General features: G+C 48.7%; 1 protein-coding gene across 1 annotated transcript in view; it reads right to left on the bottom strand.

Annotated features, from left to right (window-relative positions):
• The window catches only part of LOC138473239 (caspase-3-like), a 403122-nt gene that overhangs the window by 61264 nt on the left and 314066 nt on the right, over nucleotides 1-27792 (bottom strand). Inside the window, exon 4 of the mRNA XM_069611851.1 lies at nucleotides 21899-22027. Within this exon, the coding sequence (XP_069467952.1) occupies nucleotides 21899-22027 (129 nt within the window). The remainder of the gene's footprint in view (nucleotides 1-21898; nucleotides 22028-27792) is intronic.

Below are 27792 nucleotides of genomic sequence, written 5' to 3'. Positions count from 1 at the left end.
CTCTGATTGACAGTTCCAGCCCCAGGCCTGGAGAATTCATTAATCCCAATCAAGGCTTTGAAATGGAATTACTCCTACGTCCCGTCCCCTTTCCTCCATATTTATGGGACATCTCTCTGTCCTGTGGGATGGGACGGGAGCACTTTGTAAAAAGCATCCAAATTTTCCCAAAAATGTGTCCTTCCTTTCTTTCTTGCGTGGGGCCCGGCACGCGGCCGTAACCCCGCCCACCTTGGCTTCGCCCCGCGCATCGCCCATCAGTCCTTTTCTCTGCTCGATTTGGTCCGGACGCACTTGCATCCTCAGAAGATTTTCTTCCTTTTTTCCTCTGTGGCTCTCGCTAGCGTTCGTTTACTAGTCTGTCTTTCAAGTTAGACTTTCCAGATTGTTCATCGTGTCACCCTTGCTTTGCGAGGGCGGATCCCCATCCTCTTTGTTTAGAGTGTTTGGGTCCGGAACACCGTTGGGACTCCTGTTTTTACTGTGACTCCCTTTCGGTCCGGGCACTTCAACGTCGGTTGGAGCGGTGGGAGGAGGTGTTCCGACGAACTCCTCCTTCTCATATTCAGGCGTTCATCGACGAGAAGAAGAAACGCCCGGTAAGTTCTTTACTTTTCAGAGCACCCCGGCCGGGGAATACCTTCCCGGGTTCCTCTGGGTCCGGGAGGGGCGTTGATCATTCTGTCACCGGGGTTTGTCCTGAGGTGCCCGTTGGGCCTAATAATTCTACCGGAGTTTTCGAGTTTTCTCTGAGGGTCTCCATAAGGGGCCTGTGAATACCAGAGTACGCTCCGAGGCCCATCCTGTGGGGGCTGTTTGTAGACCCAGTTCTACTGAATCGTGGGGTACCAGAGCTCGCTCTGAGGCCTCTGTCGGCTTCCCTCAAAAACAAGTCCGGGGTGCGCCCCGAGGCCTTGGGTGGGCTTGTTGTTACCGAACGGATGTTCGAGGCCTGCGCAGATAAGGCTGTTACCGGGCCTGGCTCTGAGGTCCCTCGTTCAGAGGCTAAAGCTACCAATGGTTCTGAGAGGCCGGACAAGGCTTTCTCGGTGAAAGCACACCGTTCCCGCTCTTGTGGTGACACCAGACCTGTTGAGGGGGCAAAGAAGCAAAGTTGTTCTTTTACTGGCAGTGCCGAGGTCCGTCCTTCGAAGGCTCAGTTGGCGGTTGGTATGTCTCAAAAACATTCCAGGCCTCATAGTACCGGCTCTGCCGAGGTTCCTTATGTTAAGGCTAAGATTAAGACCCCTGATCCATCGACGGGGACCCCTGCCTCACTTCCTCACGTGCCGCAGTTCCCCTCAGATGAGGACAAAATGGCGCCCGTTCCCGCCACGACCATTTTAGGTGCTACCCCTACAACTACGCCATCGGCCTCTGGTGTAGGGCTTGGTCCCTTGGGTGATCCTAAAGTCCCTTGTGCGCATCCTTTCTGGCCGGTTTATGATTGGAACGCCCGGATGCCTCTTCCACACAATGCCGTTGCCCGCGGGGGGCTGCACCTTTGATTTATGTGGAAACGTCGGTGGAGGGGCCGGTGTGGCACTCTTCCCCGTTACGTCCCTGGATTTGTCCACCTCATGAGAGGCCTCCTCAGGTTCTGAAACAGTCTCCGGCTTTTCAAGGAAATATGTCCACTGACGCCTCCGGCTCCACCCGTTCCTCCGGTGGTTCCGCCGGCGCCTCCCTTGCCCGTGTTGCCTCCCCCGGCTCTTCCGCCTTTGCCTCCATTGTCCCCAGTGGACAAGGCAGTGCCTGACACGGCTCAGCATGATCCTGACCTGTCAGATGACCCTCAAGGCGATCAGGACAACGAGGACTTTCCCCGCTCTATCAGAGCCTTTGATGACCGGGTACTGAACAGGATGAGTTTCTTAGATGTTCTGTTGCCCGAGGCACCCGCTCCGCAGGAGGGCGTGCTTTCTGGGGTGTTGACCCTGTCTCCCTTGGAGAGTACCCAGTACCCGCCTGTTCCCGCAGAACGACGTTCTGGCCGAGGTCCGAAGAGTCTGGGAAAAGCCACACTCGGGACTTTTTGCCAATAAGAAGATTGACGCAAGGTACAGGCTACATTCTTCGGAAGAGGTGGCCCTGTCGTCTTGTCCGCCTCCCTCCTCCACAGTGGTGGCTGCGGCTAAGTTGCAATCCAGACCTGCAGCATCCTCTTCCACGACGGCTACTCTGGTCTTGGGTAAGGAGGACAAGCTCCCTGACTCCCTAGGGAGGAAAATCTTTGCCAACTCAGCCTTGCAGCTCAGGCAGGCAAATGCTGAGTTGATATTGGCGGGAGCTAACATGCGGATGTGGGAAGGTCTGTCAGAGTTTGAGGAGTACATCCCGGTCGAGAAGTTGGAAGACTTTAAAGGAGACCTTTCCGACGCCAGGGTCTTGGCCCAGGATCTCCTGGAGGCTGCGGCTCATCACGTAGACACCTCGGGTCGGGGCCTGATGCTGGGGGTTGCTACCTCACGGCAGGCGTGGCTGCATGCCACTAAATTTTCTAAGGAAGTACAAGACAAGGTGTTGGACCTTCCATTGGATGGTAAGGAGCTTTTTCATTCTACTACTGATGTAGAGCTCACCAAGACCAAGGATAGTACTCAGACGGCTAAATCATTGTCTGTTCTGGTCAAAGCTCCTTTCAAATCCCAGAGACAGTTGTCTCAAAGTCGACCCTCCTCTGGTTTTAGGGGCTTCCTCGACTGCAAATCTCGCAAAGTGGATACTCCTGTGGGGAATAACTGCCGTAGACAACAGTGCACGCTGTTTTTACTCCCACTCCTCAGCCACCTCATCAGGTTCAGGTGGCACCGCCACCGATAAGCCTGCCAAATGAGGGTTTTCCGCGCTCGCACGAGACCCTGGTGGGAGGACGCATTGCGTCTCATTGGGAGGCGTGGCAGACCATCACAGAAGACAGATGGGTCTTGTCAGTCGCTCGAGCGGGCTTCCGCTTACCTTTCCCCCCTATCCCGCCCCTCAACCCTAATTTTCAGCAGTCGGGCTCACCCTCCCTCAAGGCCGAAGTTCAGAAACTTCTGGACCTCAGAGCTGTGGAACCCGTTCCATTGGGGAGCGAGGGGAGGGCTTCTACTCCCGACTGTTTACGGTGCCCAAACCCAACCAGGCTGGCCTGCGCACCATCCTAAACCTTTCCCAGTTCAATCTTTTCCTACCCCAAGAGAAATTCAAGATGATCACGCCCAGCCAGATATGCTCCTCCTTACAGATGGGCGATTGGCACTTCCAGTTTCGGGTGCTTCCTTTTGGCATCAGCTCGGCGCTGCGTATCTTCACGAAGATGTCGGTGATTGCGGCCTATCTTCGTCTCCAGGGTATACATTACATGTTCATCCATATTTGGACGACTCGCTCTTACGTAGCCCTTGTCTGCTGGCGGCAGCGGGCAATCTCCAGTCTCTCCTTCAGCTCCTGTTCCATCTTGGGCTGTCGGTGAACTGGCGGAAATCCTCAATGACGATCTCACAGGACATGATTTTCCTGGGTTTTCATTGGAACACGATCGCCTGCAGAGTGTATCTGACCGCGGACAGAATGGCGGATCTATTAGCCACTTGTCAGATGTTTGCGCAGTCGGAGAGCATGTCAGCCAGGTGGTTCCAGAGGCTTCTGGGCCTCATGGCCTCGTGTGTACTGGCTCTTCCTCTTGCTCGTCTCAAAATTAGACGGACCCAGATGGCTCTTCGGAGTTCATGGCGTCAGGCAGTGGATTCGGATTCCAAGCAGATAATGATTCCGGATTCCATGAGAGTGGACCTGGATTGGTGGTCATCTCTCAGCAACCTGACTGGGGGCGCAAGGTTTCAGGACCCGGTCCTCACAGTGACGATCACGACAGACTCCTCCCTTCTGGGGTGGGGGGCGTCGTTAGAGCTTCTTCAGGTCTCGGACCTCTGGTCGCCCCAGGACAGACTCTTCCACATAAATCATCCGGAGCTTCTGGCGATCTTCCTAGCGCTCAGGGCGTTCAGACCGCTCATTGTCAACAAGGTGGTCTGCATAAGAACGGACAATGTGGTGTCAATGTATTACATCAACAAGCAAGGAGGAACGAAGTCTCCCCCCCTCGTGGACCTGTCTATTCATATTTGGGAGTGGGCCGTGCTTCATGGTGTCTGGCTGCTTGCAGTGCACATCCCAGGCCAGCTGAATGTCACAGTGGATGCCCTCAGCCGGCGAACAGTGGTCAGCTACGAGTGGGAATTGAAGGCGGAGGTCCTCTCATGGATTTTCTTGCGTTGGGGTACACCGGAGGTGGACCTCTTCGCTACGGGGGTGAACAAGAAGCTTCCTCAGTATGCCTCCAGAGGGGGGCTGGGAGCCTCCTCTCTGGGGGATGCTCTCGAGATTCCATGGCACAACATGAGAGCTTACGCCTTCCCGCCTCTGCATCTAGTTCACCCTGAAATTTGGAAGTTGAAGAACTTGGTGAACTGTTCCCTTCTACTCATAACTCCGTGGTGGCCGGCCAGGTTTTCGTTCTCAGAACTTCAACACCTGTTGGTGTATCCGCCGATCAGGTTACCAGTAACTCCCGATCTTCTTCACCAAGGGGAACAGCAGATGTGGCACCCCTCTCCACAATCGTGCAGTTTGGCGGCATGGTGCCTGAGTTCAAGTCTTTAGAGCATCTGAATTTGTCTACAGATAACATGCGCATTATCCAGGCAGCCAGGAAACCCTCGACCAGATCTCAGTACAAGAGTAAATGGCTCAGGTTCTGTCATTGGTGTTTGGAGAAGAAGTTGGATCCAAGGGTGGCCACGATTGACACGGTGCTGTCCTTCGTGTCCTCCCTAGCAGAGTCAGGGGTTCATGTTCTGTCATGCAGAACTTACCTTTCAGCGGTTTCCGCTTATCTTTCTACAGACCAGTGCTTTTATTCTCTGAGTAACCCAGTGGTTAAGAGGCATTTTGCAGGGTTGACACGCCTCTACCCTCCGGTTCGTAGTCCGCACCCGCCGTGGGACCTAAATGTAGTCCTGACGGCGCTGTGCCATAAACCCTTTGAACCAATGGCTACGGTGGACCTCAAGTACTTGTCTTGGGAAGTGTCCTTTTTGGTCGCCGTTACGTCAGCAAGGAGAGTGAGTGAGCTCCAGGCATTGTCGGTGGAGCATCCTTTCTTGGTCTTTCACAAGGACAAGGTAGTCCTTTGGACAAACCTGGCCTTTCTACCGAAGGTGGTGACCGAATTCCATCTGAATCAGTCAATCTCCCTACCTGTCTTTTTTCCGAACCCTGCCTCTGAGGCTAAGAGGGTTCTACACTGTCTTGATGTTCGGAGAGCTCTTAAGTTCTACCTGGACAGGACTTCCGAGCTTAGGAGTTCTTCTCAACTTTTTGTGACCTTCGGTAACCCTCAGGGCAGGCAGGCGTCTAAGGCAACTATTTCTAGGTGGATCGCAGCCTGCATCACAGAGTCTTTCATCGTCCAAGGGCTGAAACCTCCTAAGGGTATTCATGCACACCTGGTGCAGGGTAAGGCAGCCGCGGTTGCTTTTCAGAAATATGTCCCCTGGGAGTCCATTGCTAGGGCAGCTACTTGGGCCTACCCATCTGCTTTCTGTAAGCATTATTGTCTCGACATGAGCTCAAGAGCTGATGCTCTGTTTGGTCAGGCTGTACTGAAGAACCTGTTTCAGTAAGGGGTATTTCCATCCACCCATAGGTCCTGTAAGGAGTGCTTGGGAATCTCCCATAAGTATGGAGGAAAGGGGACGGGACGTAGGAGTATTACCAGGTTACTCACCGTAGTGACCACCTTACTCCTAGTCCATAGTCCCCTTTCCTCTATACGTCCGCCCACCGTCCCCTCTAATAAGGTTCCTCTGTTATTGCTAATGGGTCTTTGACGCGCCGATAGAAAAGGATGATGGGCGATGCGCGGGGCGGAGCCAAGGTCGGCGGGGTTACGGCTGCGTGCCGGGCCCTGCCCAAGAAAGAGAGGAAGGACACATTTTTTAAAAAATTTGGATGCTTTTTACAAAGTGCTCCGGTCCCGTCCCACAGGACGGAGAGATGTCCCATAAGTATGGAGGAAAGGGGACTATGGACTAGGAGTAAGGTGGTCAATACGGTGAGTAACCTGGTAATTCTGACCTCTTTAAATTTGATCTCTGCCCCCTTGCTTCACAACTAAAATATCTCTGGTTCTTGTTGATAAGTAAGTGGAGAAGTGGAGGGCAGCCTGAAGAGATCCCACATTCCTTCGACAAGCAGGCAGGCATCTATGCAGCCATCACCTCTCGTGTGGTGTTGAAAGACTTCCAGTCCTTGATATGAGCCATTAAAGAAGAAGCAGAGTGCACCTCATTATTGAGCTACTGGGACTGATGCTCTTCTGAGGCATCACTTGGAACATCATGAGATACTTTGCCATCAAAAAAGACTCTGTTGTAGTAAGGACATACTGATTCTGCCTGTCAGGCTGGAAAGGCGAGGCACCCGAAAAGGTAAGCCGTCTCCAACTTCCTTTTTGGGCCAGCATCTCTTTCAACCATGAATGGGTTAACCAGTCGAGCAAGCTGAAGAGGATGTTGGGCCTGTCCTGCCAATCATGTCCAAGACAAACCCCTCCCCTGGAAGGGACTGTATCCCTAACAGCCCTCCCAAAAGCCCTCAGTCTCCCATAGGAGGGCTGAGGGATACAGAGGGGGGTGCCTATTGCAGAACCTCTCTGATCAGGTAGGGGGGCTGATGCAGCAAAATAAAAAGGTGGTAATTAAACTTCTCCAGCATTGGATCTTTCATAGATTCAGATGCTTGAATATTCCCCGTCGTCAGACTGGGAATCCTCGGTGATAAATGTAATAATAATTTTTTTTTAATTTTAAATATATATATATACATTGCTACCTAGCAGTGCATGTACATAGCCCATTATGGCCTATGAGCCATTTCATTGTGTAGTCTCTCCACCTCACTTTGGTCCTTTATGGCCCCAGCCAATGAGGTGGCAGGGCTTAAGCTCCGCCCCCGGCAGCCATCTTCAGATTTTTCACCGCAGTCTAACAGACACAGGGAATCCTCAAGCTCTCTGAGCTTTTTTCAAATTCTTTCTACTTTTGTGTGGAATATATTTGGTAAATATATTCCATTTTGTTCCCCTTCTTAGGGGCTTTGTTTCCAATTAACCTTAGAGGTAAAACTTGTTGTTTTCCTCTCAAAATCGTCGACTGAACTTCTCTTCAGAAATGGAGGCACCTCAGGCTGTCAGGAAGCCTTCCCTGTTCAGGGACTGCACGAGGTGCAAGAAGAAATTGGTTTACAACAAAGACCCCCACGAGCATTGCATTTATTGTCTGTACCCACATGACATTAAAAAATGCGAGATTTGTAGAACCTTTTCCACCAAGACCCTTCATGACAGGCATAGAAGACTCCTTTCATACTTGGAATCCAGGGATCAATCTTCGGACGATGAGTCTGTCAGAACAGCTCCTGTCCAATCCAGCACTCCATCTGAGAGGCAAACTTCAAAGAGAAGGGCCTCTTCAGTGGAAAGGAGTTCCTCTCCCAAGTTCAAAAAGAGGAAGCTGGAACTGATACTCTTTCTGCCTCCAGTTGACTTATCAAGCCAGAAAAAGTCAGCAAAATCTGCCTCCAGAGGTAAGGAGCAGTTTGCAAAAAACGGGGGGGGCAGTCGTCGGCGGGAAAACCGTCCACGAATGAAGGGAAAGGTAAAGGCCCGTCATCGGCCATACCGTCGACGAAACCATCAACGACGACGACCACGCTTAAGACATCGTCGACAATAAGATCATCGTCATCGGACATGTCGACCGCGAAGCATTCGTCGACGAGCAAGAAACACCACTCGTCCACGAAGCATTCATCCATGACACAGTCGTCCATGGAACACATTCCACATTCGTCAACAAAGCTCTCGTCGACGGAGAAATCTCCTGCGTCCACAGCGAAGCCCTCGTCGACGGGAAAATCTCAGTCGGCGGCGAAGCCCTCGTCGACGGGAAAATCTCAGTCGTCGACGAAATCTCATACGGGAGGCTTGTCGACGAAGATAGCATCGTCCATAACACCTTCAGCGGCACCACAAATTTCGGCAGTTACGGAGGAATTGCTGCCTTCCACATTTGAAACACCTGTCATTGAAAACAATGTCATTGAGAAGAATACTGAGACTGAACCACTGGTACAGCAATTTTCACCTTTGGGGCACATGGCAGAACTTCCGGATGTAATTCTTCAGGAAGAATTCTCTGATGAGGAAGTGGTCGAAGAGTCCACCGGTCCCTTACCGAAACAATACAGCCCTCCTTGGCAACCGTCCACGGGAGAATCCGAATATCCTCATGACCCGATACTCATGTTATCAGTGCAGAGGATTGTAGAAGAATTTTACAAACGGCAAAGGGAGAAGCAAATCCCGATTGGTCCCGTAGAATCAGGAATTATTCCTAGAGAGTCATCTCCGATTCCTGGCACATCTGGTTGTTCTCCTCACAGGAGTAGACTGTGAAAACGGATGAGATCACCGGAACCTGCTCGAAGACCGAGGAGCAGCACCCACAGTGCTTCACCTACAAGAGTCCCGTCACCACAGTCATCACACAGACCGCGATCTCCGGATGTAGCCCCTACTATGGTACCGTCCACCATCTCGGTATCAGACTGGCAGGAGGATCCTTTTAGAGAATTCTCCGAACCAGAAGAAGGAGAAATAACACAGGAGCCAGACGCATCCAGTGAGTGGGATGACTACGTAGTTGAGAAGCCCAGGAGGAGAGACTCGCCGGGCAAGGCCTCACCGCCGGATGATCTCGTCTCTTTCCACACTATCATCGGTAAAGCCGCAGAATTGTTTAAAATTCAGGTTTCTTCTGAGGAAAAGAAATCAGTGCTCTATGAGCACAGGGACAAACGAAGGAGGACAGTGACCACAATTCCCCTCCTCGATACCATCTGGGATTCCGGATCCAAGATCCTATCCACGCCCTTATCGACTCCGGCGCTGGTGTCCAGGCCAGAAAAGAAATACAAAGCTCCGGATTCGGCACCGCTTTGTTTGAGAGGTCATACGAAACCAGACTCGGTTATTAAAGTGGCGGCCAGAAAGAAACTCGCCAACCCCTCCTCACCGTTGTCGGCACCACCGGATAAGGACGGACGTAAACTGGAAGCCATGGGCAGGAAAGTATCATCTTCTGCATCGCTTACTATCAGAGCGGGCAATGCGCTGGCCATGACCGCTAGGTTCGATCGCGAGCTCTGGCTCCGCATGTCTAAATTGGCGGAGCAATTACCACCAGAGTTCCAGGAGGAGGCAAAATCGATAATCGCGGATGGTGAAGCTACATCGGATCACATGATCGACGCAGCGGTTGATGTGGCCGAATCAGGCTTCAGGCAGATGGCGCACGGCACAGTGCTCAGAAGGCAGGCCTGGATGAAGGCTACTAACTTTAGACCTGAAGTCCAGGCGCAGATATTAGACATGCCGTTTGATGGACAAGATCTCTTTGGAAAGAAGATAGACGACCATTTGAAGGGAATCAAGACAGACACGGACACAGCCAGAGCCATCAGTTCTTTAAAGGACAAAATTAAGGACCATAGGTCTTTTCGTCCCTTTAGAGGCTCATCTTCCAAGTTCAGAGGATACGGTCGTTCCTCGTATGGTCAAAAAGCACAAGGCGGCACGTACCAAGACAATAAATATCAGTCATCCAACAGATACGCCCATAGAGGCAGACGTGGCTCCGCCCAAGGGAAATCACAAGGCAAGCAAAACTGACGACCAATCTTTTCCCCCTCCTCACCACACCTCGGTGGGGGGAAGGGTGAGCCAGTTATTCCAGCGCTGGCAATCAATTACAGCGGACAAATGGGTGTTGCAGGTGATCCGAAAGGGTCACACCTTAGAATTTCTGGACCAACCTCCTTCCCTGCCTCCAACATCTCGCAGAGTGCATATGCTAAGACAGGTCATGTCCGAATTGCAAAAACTGCTCCAGAAGGCAGCAGTAGAACCAGTACCCTATTGTCAGAGGGGAAAAGGTTTCTACTCCCGTTTCTTTCTCGTCAGAAAGAAAAACGGTCAATGGAGACCCATCTTGGACCTGAGGGCACTCAACAAATGTATCAAGCGCATAACATTCAAGATGGTAGCTTTACAAGGGGTGCTACCTTGGTTAAACAAGCACGACTTCTTAGCCACTTTAGACTTGTAGGACGCATACTTCCATATACCGATCCATCCAGCGCACAGGCAGTTCCTCAGGTTCACGGTGGGAGAGCTTCACTTTCAGTTTCAAGTGCTCCCGTTCGGACTAAAATCGGCTCCGAGAGTTTTCACAAAATGCTTGGCGCCGGTAGCGGCAAGTCTCAGGAGGGCAGGAACGGACGTTTTTCCATACCTGGACGATTGGCTGATAAAGGCAAGCTCCGCTGCAAAGGCTCGCTCGGCAGTTTCGAGGACTGTCAACCTCCTAAAAGAGTTAGGTTTCTCCATAAACCAGACGAAGTCCTGCCCCGTTCCCAACAAGGTAGCTCTCTTCCTGGGAGCCGAACTCGATACCAGCATTCCCAGAGTGAGGCCATCGTCAGAAAGAATAGCAGCAATTCTACGCTTAACTTCGAACTTCCTACAGAAAGAGACAACATCCGTACGCTCTTACAAATCCCTATTGGGCATGATGTCATCATGCATATTCCTCATACCGAACTGCAGGCTTCGCATGAGACCGATTCAGGAAGCTCTGGACCACCAATGGAAACAAGCTTCAGGATGCTGGGAAGACATTGTCCAGATTCCATCGGCGTTGCACAAGGCCCTTCGATGGTGGAATGTTCAGAGGAATCTTCTGCAGGGGATGCCGTTTCAAGCAAAGACATTGACCCTTCTGCTGAGGACGGACGCTTCCTTATCAGGCTGGGGCGCTCATCTTGCGGACCTCCAAACCAAGGGCTCTTGGTCGACACAAGAGTCCCAGCTCCACATCAACGTGTTAGAGCTCAGGGCCATAAGGTTGGCACTGAAAGCTTTCCTACCGGTGATAGCTGGTCAAGTCCTTACAGTCCAGACAGACAACACGACCTCCATGCACTATACAAACAAGCAGGGAGGCACGAGGTCACAGATCCTGTCGCAAGAAGCCCAACAGCTATGGGCATGGGCCTTGCACTACAGAGTGCAGATCAGAGCAGAGCATCTTCTGGGAGTGGACAATGTCCTAGCGGACAGACTAAGCAGAGACTACGCAGCGTCCCACGAGTGGGAGCTGGACGAAAAAGAAACCCAACGGATTTTTGCCTTATGGGGCCATCCGCAGATCGACCTTTTTGCCACCAGGAACAACAAAAAATGCAAGAGATTTGCTTCAAGATACCCGGAGCACCAATCACTGGGAGACGCGTTCTCAGTGAATTGGTCGGGGAAGTTCCTCTATGCCTTTCCACCCATTCCCCTCATGTCGAGGGTACTTCGCAGGGTAAAAGAACAGAATTGTTCTTTGATTCTAATCGCACCGGATTGGGCACGGCAAGTCTGGTACCCAACTCTGAAGCACCTATCCTGTCAACCCCCGATTCGTCTCAAGACACATCAATATCTACTGACACAGCAGAACCGCAAGGTCCTCCACCACGACCCGAGGAGCCTGTCTCTCAAAGCATGGTTCCTGAGCAGCGCAAACTGATGCACCTAAAGTTACCATCAGAATGCTGGGATACCATCAGGGCCGCTAGAGCCCCGTCCACACAAGTCACCTACACCAGGAAATGGACCAGGTTTTCCAAATGGTGCGAGACCTCTGCAATCGATCCCCTCACGGCCTCGGTTGATCAGATTCTGCCCTACTTGTTACACCTGGCTAAGTCAGGGCTCTCACTGTCATCTATCAAGGTCCATCTGTCAGCCATTGCGGCTTACACAGTAACCGCGGAGACGCAAACCTTACTTTCCTTACCAGCGGTTAAAATCTTCCTGAAAGGGCTGATGCGTACTTATCCGCCTACACCTACACCAGTTCCGGGCTGGAGCCTCAACACCGTCTTAACAGCCCTCATGCAACCTCCCTTCGAACCTATACACAGATGCGAAATGAAATTCTTGTCCTGGAAGACATCTTTCCTGATAGCCATCACATCAGCCAGAAGGATCAGTGAATTACAAGCTTTGTCTTCTGAACCCCCGTTTACTTTGTTCCAGAAGGACCACGTCATCTTAAGGCCTCACCCGAAGTTCCTCCCCAAGGTACTTTCGGAGATGTCGTTCACTGAGCGCATTGTGTTACCAACCTTCTTCCAGAATCACGCTTCTGAAGCGGAAAGAACTTTACATTCTCTAGACGTTGCTAGAGTGTTGAAGTTTTACTTGCAAAGAACCAAGGAGTTCCGCTCCTCAAACCGGCTATTCATTTCTTTCTCTGGCCGTACCAAGGGTCAGCATATATCTAAACAAAGTCTGGCACGCTGGGTATCGTCCTGCATCACCCACTGCCATCAATTGAAAGGCGACCCTTTAACTAGACCACCGTCTGCGCACTCCACCAGAGGAAGGGCGGCGTCAACAGCATTCCACGCAGGGGTGGCCTTGAAGGACATATGCAGAGCCGCCACGTGGAGCACTCTGCATACCTTTGCGAAACACTACTGCCTGACTGAAGACACCAACAAAGAAGCTGCAGTTGGACAGGCAGTGCTCCGCCATCTTTTTGTATAAGGTAGGACCAGCCTCCTTTCCCACCTTTCCCGAAGTAGATAACCGTTGTGTTGCTGCATGGTAAAGGTTTGATCAGAAATATGTTTTTTCTGTATTTATGCATATATGTATATAATGGTGGCATGTTTTAACTGCTTGGTATTCTATTCAAGCATCTGAATCTATGAAAGATCCAATGCTGGAGAAGTCTTAGTTACTTACCTGTAACTGTATTTCTCCAGCATTGGTATCTTTCATTTATTCACATGCGCCCGCCCGCCTCCCCTGAGAGGCTGCTCCTATGCTCGGCATCCATCATACTGTAATCTATACGGTTCAAAATCTGAAGATGGCTGCCGGGGGCGGAGCTTAAGCCCTGCCACCTCATTGGCTGGGGCCATAAAGGACCAAAGTGAGGTGGAGAGACTACACAATGAAATGGCTCATAGGCCATAATGGGCTATGTACATGCACTGCTAGGTAGCAATGTATATATATATTTAAAAAAAAAAAAATTATTATTAAATTTATCACCAAGGATTCCCAATCTGACGACGGGGAATATTCAAGCATGTGAATCTATGAAAGATACCAATGCTGGAGAAATACAGTTACAGGTAAGTAACTAAGACTTGGACCTTATCAGGGGCAGAGGTAAGGTAATTCCCAACCTGTTTTCAAAGGCAGCCCATATAAAGAGCAATAGCTGGTTCGGGACAAGGCAGAACATCTCGTTCCTGCCTATGAAGCTGTGATCCTTCAGGGTGATGCATACCAATGCTGTGCCGCTAGAGGCCTGGGAAAAAGGAGAGTGAATCAACTAATCATCAGCTAAAGGTGCACCATTACCTGCATATTGTGAATAAGACCCATCAAAGATGCGAGTAGATTGGCAAAAAATGAAAAATAAAAATGCCCTGGAAGCCAATCTGGCACCAAATAGGAGGACCAAAAACCGGAAGTGCTTGTCCACCATAGGGAAATGAAGGAATTGTTGATGGGTCAGCAGGACAGTGAAGTGTCCTCAAGGTATGACAGAAAATCCTCCTGCGATAACAGTGGAATCCGGGCCCGGAGAGATTCACCCTGAAGCAGGTCTTGCCTGATAAACCTATTTAGATTCGGCAGGTATGGCCATGCTGTATTTACCCAAAACCTTAAGAAGCAAAAAAGCAATAGAAAAGAGGCTTCTTCACTGTTCCAAATTAAGCACTGCGAGTACCATGACCATTGCAGAACTCCAGCAAGAAAATCCCTTCTCTTTGTTGGAAGCCAGGTACAAGCAGTGAAAACATTCCTTGATTTGAGCGGGACAGACAGACCCATTGCATATTGAGAGAATATACTGCACCCATTTGCCTGCGATACCTCAATCAACAAACAGAGCCTACCTCTCACTGGCATCATGAGGGCTACTGAATAGTCAGGGCTACTATGCAGAAGAAGCAGGATCCTTTGGTTATCAAGCATGGCAGGAAGCAGAGGTTGAAGTTCCCTGGACGCATGCCTCATGCAGTAGGGCAAGAAAATCCTAGAGAAGAATGATGCAGATTATGGTTTGTAGTTGATGACGGAAATGGCTTGGTGCTGGATTTGAAGGCATGAAGGGTTTCTATCCTTCAGTGCCTGTGTGAACATGTCCTTCAGCTAGGGACCGGTCTGAGCCCATACGTGGAATGTTCCTCAACGTGAACTTCTGAACCTGATCTGTAAATCAATCCCTAAGCCACATATGTCTGCTTGAGGTGTTAGAGGCTCCTGGGGCAATAGCTGTTACCCTCATTGTCTCTACTCCAGTGTCTGCAGATGGAGCATACTTGCTGTTCTATTTTGGAAATCTTTTATCAACATTCTGCCCAATGCCTGGCAGGCATCACACAGTGCCATCAGATTTTACAGGAGAGAATGGGGTTTATTTTTTAAATAGATGCTTGCTCGAGTGTCCACGTTGCGCAGTGGAGTAGAATTGTCCAAGAGTGACTCACCCATACGATCCACTTGATCTTAACGCGCAGCATCCAAAGAAGCTACTGATAGCTTTCCTGATAGTGTGTGGAGCATAGAGTGGAAGGAGAGAATGGCTAGAACTTCTCTATGAGGGTCTTCCGTGGGATAGGATCTGGCCATTAGCCTTTGGATCTGTATTAATTCCAGGTCCTTCCATTCCTTTCTCATCATAGGATGGTAGGGTGGAGGCCTAGGACCGTGCCAGTTTGTAATCATTTCTAACAAATATATCTGAGGGTTTCCTGTCCATAGTGGAAGAAGAAGGTAGCCCCATGTTATCCCTGATGTTGAATATAAGGTCTCTCAGATGCCTCTTTGAGATATATCTGCCATATTTACCTGATGGTGGAACCTCTGACTCCTTCTTGACTGAACAAAGAGGGGAGGTGGAGGAGACTGATGAAGATGAAACCCACACCTGTGTGTGTGTTATTTCTTGAATGTATTAAGTGTATGAAATAGTGTGATGCATTGGAATCTGAGGGTGTGATACAAGTGTTGTATGGGTACCAGTTGGAGCTAAATCTGAAGAAGAGTGGGTGAAGCAGTGGATGCAGAGTACTTTAACTTCGGGTATGAGTGAGAACATCTATAACCTGGCTACACTGTGATCTTTTAGTGCAAATCACCACCGTAAGTTATATTGGACCAGAACTCTGCCCTACTGAAGGAAAGGGCTTACTTAAGTCATTCCTCAATTCTGATTTTTGTAGTGAGCTGAACTGCGATACAGTTGCTTGCCATCTGTCCTTGCCCTTGTGAAGAAAGGAATGTTCTGAAGTAGAGGACCTCTTCCCCTCCTCCTTCGAGGAAAGTTGCTTAGTTTTGTCCTTATGTTAGTAAGGATAGCTAACAAGGAAAACCCTTCTTGAAGCAGGCACTCAATTTACTGACCCAAGTGCTGTCTTACTAAGTGGAGGGTGAAGGGTGGACGTCAAAGCCGGCAAGAACCAGCATGCCTGGTCCAAAGAGGGTTGCTGGTGTGCGCTGTGTTTAACAGAGCAGGCTCTCACGAGGCAGGTTGAACTCCTTTCTATGGAGCTTTTCTAGCAATTAGTACATCTATTGACAACTAATAAAATACTCATCACCTTTAACAGCAGCTATAGCGATACATGTATAAAACAAATGGAACATATTGAAACAAGTATTGAATTTAATTATGTAAATTAATTTGCAGTTGATGAATAGTTCATTATCGTGCACGGTACATTATAGCGCGTACAAGGGTTTCTTCAGTAAACACGTTCTGAAAAATACGCCATGACACTTAACCTTTAAACGCCACTCGTTGTTATTAAGAATCTAAGATGGCGATCTGCACCACGCGGACATCACTATGGAAACCTGCGCAGCAATGTTAATGCTATTCGGTGAGTGGATCTTCTGCTATATGCTCTTTGCTATGAATACGTTTTTTAACTTTTGGCCTGAACTATTGGAGGTTAGGAGATCTTTAATAGTTTCATTAAATGATTACATTTGAATTAGAATTCCTTAGAAGCTGACTAAATAATTGTGCTTAATGGAACTACTCTTAACCCATTTTCCCACATGGCCGTCTAGCTACACCAATTCATCTCACATCAAGTATATAACTTTCACATTCATGATAAGCAGGAGCGAAAGATCATAACACTTCACCTGCAATCTTCGTTCCCTAATTCTGATTGAATGACCTTTACAGATTGAAAAGTGGTAAAACCATAACACATATGAAGGCACACGTGAATCATCGGGTTGCCCTGGAATAACAGAGTAGCACGCCCTGTTTTTGTCAAACAACGTATGCTCCATTGGGTACAATATTGTTAAATATTCTGTTGAGTATTTTCTGGCCTGTAGCCAAACGGCTATATACCTTTTTATGAATTCACTTTTGTTCTTTTATTTTTTTTACCAGTACAGCAGACCTGTAACATACCAATCAGTGTGGATCCTTCATCAGGACACCAAGTATATAATAGGTGCCCTTCACATTGATACACTTTCACATTGCAGGGTATTATTAACATTGGAAAGCCATCAAAATAACTCCCTCTAATTAATCTCTATTTTTGTATTAATCTTCATTTAGGTAATTCTGTTTTGTTTTGTCCAAGTATTTGATTGTCTTGCACTTTACATGATGTTCTTCCTTGTCTAATTCATCTTTTTTTCTGCTTGTCAATAATATATTCATTGGTTTTTTTGTTGTCAACGATTCACAATATATTATTTTTTATTTAGAATTATACTATGTGTTCTTTCCACAACCCAGTTCATTTTTATTATCTCATAATGTCATTGTTCTTTTATATTGTTTATAATTCAGTTGGAATGAGTACCAATGGAAACACATTTCTGTAAATATTACACTTTGCCCCAAGTTCTCCATTAATGTACGGTCCCCTTGATTTTATGACATGCTAGTGACAGTCAACCTGAGGGGAGTGATCAAAGTAATCCCCCAGGGACTGGATCTGAGAAAAAGAAAGTCAGGGCTCTGCTAGTTCTGTTAACAAAGCACCTGGAGGAATGATGGCAGCCTGGCTACTGCCCTGTGTGAATGGCATGAGATTGAGCAGGGAAGTGTGCGAAACGGCTCCCCTGTCCAGCAGGATCAACCATTAGATTTAGAAAAACAGTGCCCTGCACCTAACACCACCCCTTAACCTGTCTGTTAGACAGGTAGAACATGTATGGTTCTATCAGCATGACTCCTTTATGGAAGGAGGCCGGGGTCTTTTTGATAAAGCCACACAAGGATTATGAAAAAGAGTAATCCCTTTTCTTCCTATCTGGGAGTCACTGGGGTGCCTCAACGAATGAGTGGGATAGAGAAGAGGGATGGTGTCTCTCACAAAGATGAGCTGGTTCAACATCATGCAGACACATACTAGGAAGATTTAAGTCAAGGTTTATTCAGGGTGGCTATAAATCAAGATTATAGCAACATAAAATAACTACCTACCAGCAAGCATCAGAGCCACCACTGCCCCACGCCCTCGCTAGAAGTTCTAGGCAACTCACCAAAGACAAACAACTTCCATTCCTATCCGGACCAGCGTTCAGGCCCCCATTCTGAGCCGACATAGAGATCTTAGCGCTCTCCTACGAAATAGCCATCAAAGCAGCAGTCGAAGCCATTGTGCCTCTTAAACAACAAAAGGCCAAACCCACCAGCCACACCAATGCATGGTTTACTTCAGACCTCCTCGCACTTCGATCTGAGAAACGTGCAGCGCTTACCCTATGGCAAACTACACGCATAGATGAATCCAAACTTGATTTCAAATCCAAGGCCAAAGAGTATAAAAAAGCTATAATTCATGCTGAAGCCATCTCTTTTGAAGCCAGAATCCACAAAGCCCAATCAAATACTAAAGAGATTTTCTTTGTCTTCAGAGATCTAGAGAAACCTACACCACAGAACTACACCAAGGATTAGACCATGTGTGATGCAATCCAATAAGCTATGATCGGGAAGCTCAGCACCCTCCAAACCAAATTTCAGACAACCAGGCCGGCACTCAATATCCCCCAGCAATCCTCCACAAAACCATCCCCCTCTCTAGTCGCACCCAGCTCCTTCTCATTCAAGGAAATCAAAGAGTGTGACATGATCAACAGTATGAAATCCATCAAACTGCAAAGGGGACACCTGCCCAGCCACACTCATTAAGGATTGCGCCAGCCATCTCGCCCCTTCCTTACAGCATTTGTGAATGCCTCCTTTGCCTCTAGTAAAGTCCCTGCTTGCCTTAAGGAAGCCTGGGACCGCCCTCTCATTAAAAAACCCTCCCTTGACCCCTGCTCACCAAATAACTACTGGCCCATCACCACGGTTCCCTTCCTCCTCAAGATACTGGACAAAGCAGCCTATCTACAGGTACAACAATTTATTGAGGAGAACCAACTTCTCGGGCTACGTCAATCAGGTTTTCGCCCAGGGAAAAAGACTGAGATAGCCCTACTTGACTTAAAAAAAACAAATGGACGATGCAAGAGACTCAGGGAAACCCGCTTTCCTTATCGGCGGCATTTGACCTCGTCGACCACCAGGTCCTAGGCCACCACATATCCACTACAGCCAACTTCTCACCTAACGCCACCGCCTGGATCTCGTCCTTCTTGCAAGGAAGGACCATGCAAGTATTCTCGGACTTGGCCTCAGCTTCACCCACCATTATCCTATGTGGCATCCCACAAGGATCATGCATCTCAACCACCCTCTATAACATATTTTCACACGGCCCCTCTTGCTCATCCCTGACTCCCTGGGTATCTCGTACACAAACCTCGCGGACAATACCCAGATCCTCCTAACACTAACAGGAGACTATGACACCGACTCTAAGACACTGAACTACATATACAACACAATCCAAGCCTGGATGGCTGCCAATGGGCTCTGCCTCAACTCAGACAAGACTGAGCTACTCATGGTTGGCTCCAAGGAAACACTTAAGAACCTCGACTCCCAATTCAGTCACTTTATAATAGACTGCATCAAAATCCCAGTAGCTGACTCAGTAAAAACACTGGGTATCTATCTTGACTCAAACCTAAGGATGACAAGGCAAGTTAATGCCATCGCCTCATCAGCGGTCTACCATGCCAAACTCATGGCAGCAGCCAGACCCTTCCTCTCCAAGGACAACTGCATCACTATTGCTAGAGCTTTCACAGGATCAAGACTAGACTATTGCAATGCACTGTTTTTGGGCACCTCCACTAAAAACATGGCCAAACTGCAAACTACGCAAAACAACGCCCTGAGAGCAGCCACTGGAATCACTAACAAAGAGCACATCACAGCAGCCAGGAAACAGACACACTGGCTCCCAGTAAGAGAGAGAGTCATTTTCAAAGCCCTTGCCCTTACTCATAAGTGTAAGCACCATACTGCTCCACCCCACCTCTCCGAGAGAATCCACCCCGCAATCTCCACCAGAGCGACTAGAACTCCCTATGCAAATATGCTCGTAATTCCCAGAGTCAAGAGAGCCGGAGCGGGAGGTGCTAGCTTCCCATACTTATCAGCTCTGCAATGGAACGCCCTACCACCACCCCTGCAAGGAGAAGTCTCCCACCTAGCATTCCGCAAGGCTGTGAAAACTATGCTCTTCAATTAAAAAACCCATCCAATGACTGACCAATACATGGTACCTGCCACATGCCTAGGATTATCATATTGTATGCACTTGTATAATGTATGCATTTGAATTATTGTACTCGTATGCCATGACTCCTATCCTTTTTGCATGTATGTAACTCCTTTGTAACTAAGATTGCCACAAGAAACAGCGCCGCAATGCCCTTGGGCTGTATGTGCGCTATATAAATTTAATAAATAAATAAATAAATATCTACAATAGGTTCCCTGATTTCTAGGCTTTTGCTGTATCACTACGGAGGACACTCCATGCAGAGGTTTGGCCTCTTGGACTTCTCAGCAACACTGAATCAGGATGAGTTTTGCTGGCTGCCTACCAAGTCTCTGAGTTTCATCCTTCCATGGAAAATGTTATTACTCCTGTGGATTTATAACTCAAATAATAAATCCTCGGTGATCACTGGTTTCTCCAATGAAATATGTGGGCTTACATCCTACAAGTCACTCGTCTCACAAAAAAAATTACAAAAATATCTCTTGGCTCCATAAAAATATCTTCCAGTCCAACAGACAGCTTCTCAGTCCGGTTTCATTCCTGGAAGTGATTTGCACATGCTCAGTCTTTCACAATCATGGGATTTGAGTGTCCCCTCACTTACTTACTTCATTTATGGTTGTATCAGTTTGGGTCTTCTGCTTCTTGTTTTGGTCTCTTGAACTTCTGGGAGAGCCCACCAACGCAATCTCGTGTGCACTTGGATTGCAGGCATAGGCAACAGCATGGGCAAGGCTGAGCGCTGCCAAGCCTCAGCGCTTCCACCATAGATTAGGCCACTTGGGCTGGGTTAGATTGTATAGTCCGTCTCCCTGGCCAGGGAACGTGGCTCTTCGCTCCATAACCCCATTCTCTTCTACTTCCTAGATGAGTTTGGATGATCTCGTACATAGGAAAATATTTCCTACTTTTCTGCTCCTTTCCTCAGCAGTGTACTCCACACCACCTTCTACCTCTCTCACGCTGTGACACATACTCGTACCTCCTCCCCAGTTTGTTTCACTTCTACCAGGCTTTTATTTGCCTTGCTTCTTTTCTTTATCTGAATCAGCCTTTTCTTGGTTCTGCCTTTTCCTGGTACTATGCACACAAGCACATTTTAAGATATATCTTTTTCATTTTACTAGCACATCTACAGTTATTTTGAGGCAGCTGCAGTAGAAGGCATGTTCCCGTGGGGCTTTGAATATTTTGTAATTTTTTTCAATGACCTTTCCAATCCCTTTATATCTGGAAAACATATTATATTTAAAGGGTCTGGGAAAGTTCTTCAAAAATGAAGAACGTGCTGATGGCTTTTTGGGGCATTTGATGCTGTACTTGGCATATGCTGACACTTCCTCCAAGACTATAGCCTACATATGGTGGCAATGACATGATTTTATTACTGGGGCACTGGATGATATATTTTCCAAAAAATGGCAGCACCTGCAAACCTATGCCTTGCACGTGGCGATTATACCAGTCATATGATGGCATAACTGGGTTATTCGAGAATTATTTTGGCTTATGATTACAGCATCTGCACATGTGGAGTGATACTTTAACATATGGTGACTATATTGGGCATAGAAAAGATGCATTGGCACATTTGAGGCTGCACTTTGCACATTTGATGGTATACCCTACTTATAAGGACTGGCATTATTTGGGAATTAAGAGATTCCACTTGTCACATGTTGTCAGCACCTGCAGCGGTGGGTTTATACCTTAGATAACGCAATGATATGCCTAGGTAGTGACATATTTGCTCATTATTGCCTACATTTGACCAGAGCTTGCACTGTTTTGAGTATGGAGGTGCTGCTGCGTGCCCATTCACTCACCAAGACCTCAAATGTTAATGCTTGGAAAGTGATGGCCCTACCTGGCCATAAGATGGCAACAGATGTCAAAAGGTGTGTGTACACTGGTAAATTATGCTATTGCATGCTGAATAGAGCGTTTCAGGCCTATATAAAGCCACAACTATTTATTTTACCAATGCTTAAGCTTGCTTTTGTGGCCATTTGAGTTGTGTTCTAGTCCCAGTGGATCCTTGATGTTCTCATACCTTTATTCAAAAATGACTTGATTCCTTGAACGGTCTGATTTTCCTTCTCCAAAACCTCAAATCCCATTTGGGTGAAACACTTGTAAAGTTCCTCGCCGTCTTTTTCGGTACCTTCCCGGACATTTAGACCTGATAGAAGAAAAAAGAAATCTACATGTGTGATAACATGATATATTAAAGAATTACCCAATTGCATCACTGGTAACATTGAGATATTTTGTTAAATCACATGCTTGATCAAAATCCCACATTTTGCATGGAAGTTATCAAACATAACATTTAATATATTCGCACCATAAGGGAAGGCAATGGCTAATTAGGATGGCTGGAACTGTACAAGTATGCATTCCATCGTGCGGCGGTACCTTGCCCCAAGGTGAACATGTCTCTGCACTGTGGCGCACATCCGCACCGCCACCTTATGCCAGCCACTGCCCTACTTCCTCTGCAAATACCTCTCCATCATCCCCCACCTCTCCTGGTTCCCTATTGGGCCTGCACCATCTGCATCAGAGAAATTGGTGTCCACCTGAAGCCCGTCTTCCATGTCTAGTCCCACTCTCGTGCAATACTCTCACACTTCTTTAGGCCTGTTTTTTTTTTTAAACACTTTATTGCCATATTGAGGCACTACCTCGTGGAGCTAAAACCAACAATACGCTTTGCAGTGGGCTAGATCGGCCAGTAGCACCAGTGGGTCCATAAAGGCCCTCACTTCGCTTGTTCCTATAAATGATGGCCCGGGCCGTTACCGCTCTTCCAGCGTGCCGCTGCTGGTATTATTGCTAAGGTATAGTGTCCTTTTTTAGCCTCTCCCTATTGCTGAAACAAAACTTCTCCAGCATTGGATCTTTCATGGATTCACATGCTTAGAATATTCCCCGTCAGGCTGGGAATCCTCGGTAAATTATATAGACCTTTTCCATAGAAAAAATGTCGACACTTTTGTGTCCTATCTACGTCGTTTTTGGATGCGTACGCCTGCGCCACTTGGATGTAGAGGTATAAGTTGCCCCGCCCCCGCGGCTCCCTCAGATTTCAACCGTCTTCCAAAATAGTGGGATTACCTCGAGTATCTACTATTTTTGCTAGGTTGGGCGTTCTTTTTTCTTCGACTTACTTCGAAAATGTCTGGAAAGGCGTTGTTTCGTCCGTGTGCTACCTGCGGTCTTAAGAAAGTTATGAAGGTGATGGGCATATGGGCTGTATTTACTGTCTTCACCCTCATCATTCAGCCGACACGTGTGAGATCTGTCAAGGCTTCTCCCAGAAGACCCTGAAGGACCGAAACAGACGCCTGGTGACTTGGCTCAATGACGAGGCGGGTGCGTACCCTGCATCGGAGGTAGGCTCTATGGCCTTGAGATCTAAATCTCCGGTACCCCCTCGTCGCTCTGCGTCGGCAGAGCCCCCGACGAAGAAACCACGTTCATCGGAAAAAAACTCCTCTGATAAACATCCTGCGAGGGACTCTTCGTCAAAGAAAACGTCCTCTTCTTCCTCCTCATCAAAAAAGGAGAAGAAATTGAAATCCTCCTCGGGAGACCGCCATGGCTCTGCCTCGAGTCGAGTGTCGTCGACCCACAAGCCGAGTTCTAAACCGGCGAGTGCGCCACAAGGCTCTGTGCCAAAAACTTCATCGTTGTCGACGGTCAGATCGTCAACATCTTCTTTACCATCTGGGCCGGCTCTTCCCGCGATCACTTCGGCGGGTCAAACAACGGTTATAGAGAAGATGTCGTCGTCGACAGTGGCACCTTTGGTGGGTTGGCTGCAGTTTTCGACCCGATCTTGCCTGAGGCCTTGTTGCAGCCAGAAGCGGCCCTTTCTGTCTCGTCGACGGAGCATGACCGTGGTCCGATCGTACAGCCGACTGATCTGGGGTTACGTGCAATCCATTCGGCGGAACTCCCGAGTGGGAGTGCCATCCCAACCGCCTCTTCCTTGCTGAATCCCCAGTCTCTATTGTCCCTGGAGGTGTTGAACACGTTGCAGAAGCTGTTACAGCGTCTGGACACGCAGTTGCCTCACACTGGTGTCCCGACGGTACCGCAGGCTACGCCGGTCATCGCCGAACCAGGCCCGGCTCTGCGCTCGACGACCAGAATACCTACAACTTGCCCGGTGGAGGAGGATTTTTCTTGCCCACACTCGGAGGAGGGAGGACTGCCAGAGTCGGAGTCTGAGCGTGAAGGGTCCCTTCAGACGTCTCTTTATCCCCCTCAAGGGACCCCACTTGGGAGTCAGATGCAGAGATGGAACCTCCAAAGAGCCCGGCGCAACCATCTCCACCGGTTGACATCGGGGCCTTCCATGCAATGATGGGAAAAGCGTGTGCGGAATTTGGCCTGGCGCCGGAAGAAGTGAAGAAAGATTGCTTTCTCTTAGATCATATGGGCAAGAGAAGAAAATCGATGTTTGCCATCCCAATTTTGGACCATGTCTGGCAAGAGGGGTTGAGGACAATGCGTCATCCTTTCTCAGAACCGGCGATAAAAGGACGGTTAGAAAAGAAATTCAAGGCCCCGGAGTCAACCCCCAAATGCTTGACGTCTCAACCTTCACCGGATTCGGTGGTGTCCGCTGCTGCGGCCAGAAAAGCGAGGTTGCAACACAAATGCACGACCCTGCCGGACAACGACGCCAGGAGACAAGATGCGTTTGGGAAGAAGGTATTGTCAGTCGGTGCGACTACAGTGAAAGCAGCCAACTCCCTGGCCATTATGGCACGGTATGATAGAGAGATGTGGCATGGTTTGGCTCCTATCTTAGACCATCTGCCGGAGGAACACAGAAAATCCGCTATGCTACTAATACGTGAAGGGGAAGAGGCCTCCAATCACTCCATAAATATCGCTGTCGACCTGGCGGAGGCCGGATTTAAACAAATTAATAACGGCGTAGTGTTAAGGAGGCAAGCCTGGCTTAAGTGCACGACTTTTCGACCAGAGGTGCAATACAAGGTGCTGGACATGCCGTGCGAAGGGTAACAACTGTTTGGCGAGAAAGTTGATGAAGCCTTAAAGGGCATGAAAGAAGACTCTGACACTGCTCGGTCACTCGGAGCCCTCCAACGTGGCAGAAATGTTCGTTCCTTTCGTCCTTTCGGAGGTGCTTCCGGAAACACCCGGTTTGGATCACCTAGAGACCGAGGTTTCAGTCGACCCTCCTACTCTTCCCAAGGCTACAGACGAGCAGCCCAAGCTACTCGTAGAGGCAGAGATTACCAGTCCTCAAGAAGGAGAGGCTCCTACTCCTCATCGGCGAAGGATCGACAGGCAAAAACCCAGCAATGACATGTTTCGAGACGTCCTGGGGGGCAGAGTGTCTCGTTGCGTCGATGAGTGGGAACGCATAACAACGGACCAATGGGTTTTGAACACGATACGTCTGGGTCACTCCCTACAGTTCAAGGACAAGCCACCACACATTCCGTCAGTGTTCTCGCCGCAATCCCATCTTCAGGTACTGGTGCAGGAAGTGACGCTTATGCTGCAGAAAGGGGCTTTAGAACTGGCCCCGGTGGCCGAAAGAGGAAAGGGAGTGTACTCCCGTTACTTCGTGGTCAAGAAACCCAATGGAAAATGGCGTCCCATTCTAGATCTACGGGCTCTCAACAAACTGCTAAAGAATCTGAAATTCAAAATGCTAACTCTGCAAGAGGTTATCCGATCGATACAACCGGGAGATTTTTTGTCGTCGCTAGACCTTCAAGACGCATACTTTCATATCCCGATGCGTCGACACAAAAGATTTCTGCGGTTCGTCGTCGGGCGAACCCACTATCAGTTCAAGGTCCTCCCATTCGGACTAAAATCGTCTCCCAGAACGTTCACAAAATGTTTGGCACCAGTGGCAGCCTGGTTACGGAAGGAAGGTCATCATGTGTACCCATATCTGGACAATTGGTTAGTAAGGGGCTTATCTCCGGAAAGGGCACGGGAAAGTCTGAATGCCACCATGTCCCTCCTCCAGCGCTTGGGCTTGGGAATAAACTTCGCAAAGTCCTCCTTATCGCCATGAAGGACCTTGGTCTTTCTGGGGGCGGAGTTCCAGATGCAGTCAGGGTTGGTAAAACCATCCGTCGAAAGAGTTCTGAAACTAAGACACAAGGCATCGGAATGGAAAGTCAACACCAAAGTGTCGGTGAAAAGGTACATGTCCCTGCTGGGGACCATGGCTTCCTGTATACCCTTGATCAACAATTGTCGTCTCTTCATGAGACCCATTCAGGAATTCTAGATGGATCGATGGGCACAGAGTCAAGGTCGTTGGTCGGACAAATTGACCATCAACAGCAGGCTCGTGCAGGCACTTCAGTGGTGGAGAATCTCCAAAAATCTAACAAGAGGGATGCTCTTACTGGAACCTGGGTTCCAGATGACGGTGGTGACAGATGCTTCTCTGACTGGATGGGGAGCTCATCTGGATTCCCTTCAGGTTCAAGGTCGGTGGTCATCAGAGGAGTCCAGCCTTCAAATCAACGTGCTGGAGTTAAGGGCAGTGCGTTGGGCCCTGAAGTCTTTTCTGCCGCGCATAAATGGATCCGTTGTACGGATAATGACAGAAAACACGACAATGATGTTTTACCTGAGAAAGCAGGGGGGTACTCGCTCCAGGACTCTGTCGACCGAAGCCCAGGAGATCTGGCATTGGGCCCTCCGCCACAGGATATATCTATTGGCGTTCCACTTACCAGGAGTCAAAAACGTGCAAGCAGACTCTCTCAGCAGAGAGATGAATCGACTACACGAATGGGAATTGAACGACCAACAACTACACTGTGTCTTCGAAAAGTGGGGTCGTCCGGCTCTAGATCTCTTCGCGACGAGAGAGAACAGGAAGTGCTCACAATACACAAGCAGATGGCCATAACAAGACTCACTGGGGGAAGCGTTCTCCTTCCCGTGGACGGACAAGTTTTTGTATGCGTTCCCCCCGTTTCACCTCATACGTCGGACGCTGCAATGGATTCACAGATATCCATGTCGGGTGATGCTGGTGGCCCCGTACTGGGGGAGACAGGTGTGGTTCTCCGATCTACTCCATCTTTCAGCAGCGGAGCCCATGAGGTTCCAGAGGATCCCGAACCTTCTGTCTCAGGACAAAAGGGAGGTTTGGCACCACGACCCGGACAGCCTCAATCTGACAGCCTGGCTCCTGATTTCTCCGAGTTTGGTACGTTAGCAATTCCACCGGACTGTCGTCGCATTTTGCAAGCTGCGAGGGCGCCGTCCACGAACGCTTCGTATTCGTACAAATGGAAGAGATTCTGTATTTGGTGCGGGGATCAGCCAGGTTTACGTCCACTTCACATCACACCGGAGCAGCTTCTACCATACTTGCTACTCCTGGCTCAAAAAGGTTTGTCTTTTTCATCGATAAAAGTGCATCTGGCGGCCACTTCGAGATTTACTCGGAAGAGACATTGAACTCCATTATTTAGTGACCGGTTGATTAAACATTTCATGAAAGGATTGTTCCGAGCTTTTCCTCCTAAGAAGAAGTTTCCTCCGATCTGGAGCCTTAACCTGGTTCTAGCAGCACTAATGAAGGCTCCTTTTGAGCCAATGTCATCATCGTCATTGAAATTCCTGTCATGGAAACTGGCCTTTCTGGTGGCTATTACTTCGGCTAGACGTCTGTCAGAAATACAAGCGTTAGTGATCGATCCACCATCTTTGAGGTTTTTCAAGAATAGTCGTGTTGGCTGCTAATCCTCATTTCATTCCTAAAGTCCCTACCATTTTCCATAAGCACTCTTCTATGGTGCTACCGATGTTTTTTTCAACACCTTCGTCTGCTGCAGAGAGGACTCTCCATACGTTGGATGTGAGAAGGGCTCTGAAATTTTACCTCCATCGCACTCAAAATCTCAGGGACACAAGACAGCT

Source organism: Ambystoma mexicanum, chromosome 8 (assembly GCF_040938575.1).
Source record: "Ambystoma mexicanum isolate Mex_15411 chromosome 8, UKY_AmexF1_1, whole genome shotgun sequence".
NCBI lineage: Eukaryota > Metazoa > Chordata > Amphibia > Caudata > Ambystomatidae > Ambystoma > Ambystoma mexicanum.
The sequence above is the reverse complement of the archived record's forward strand: the minus strand, read 5'-3'. Positions and strand labels throughout refer to the sequence as shown.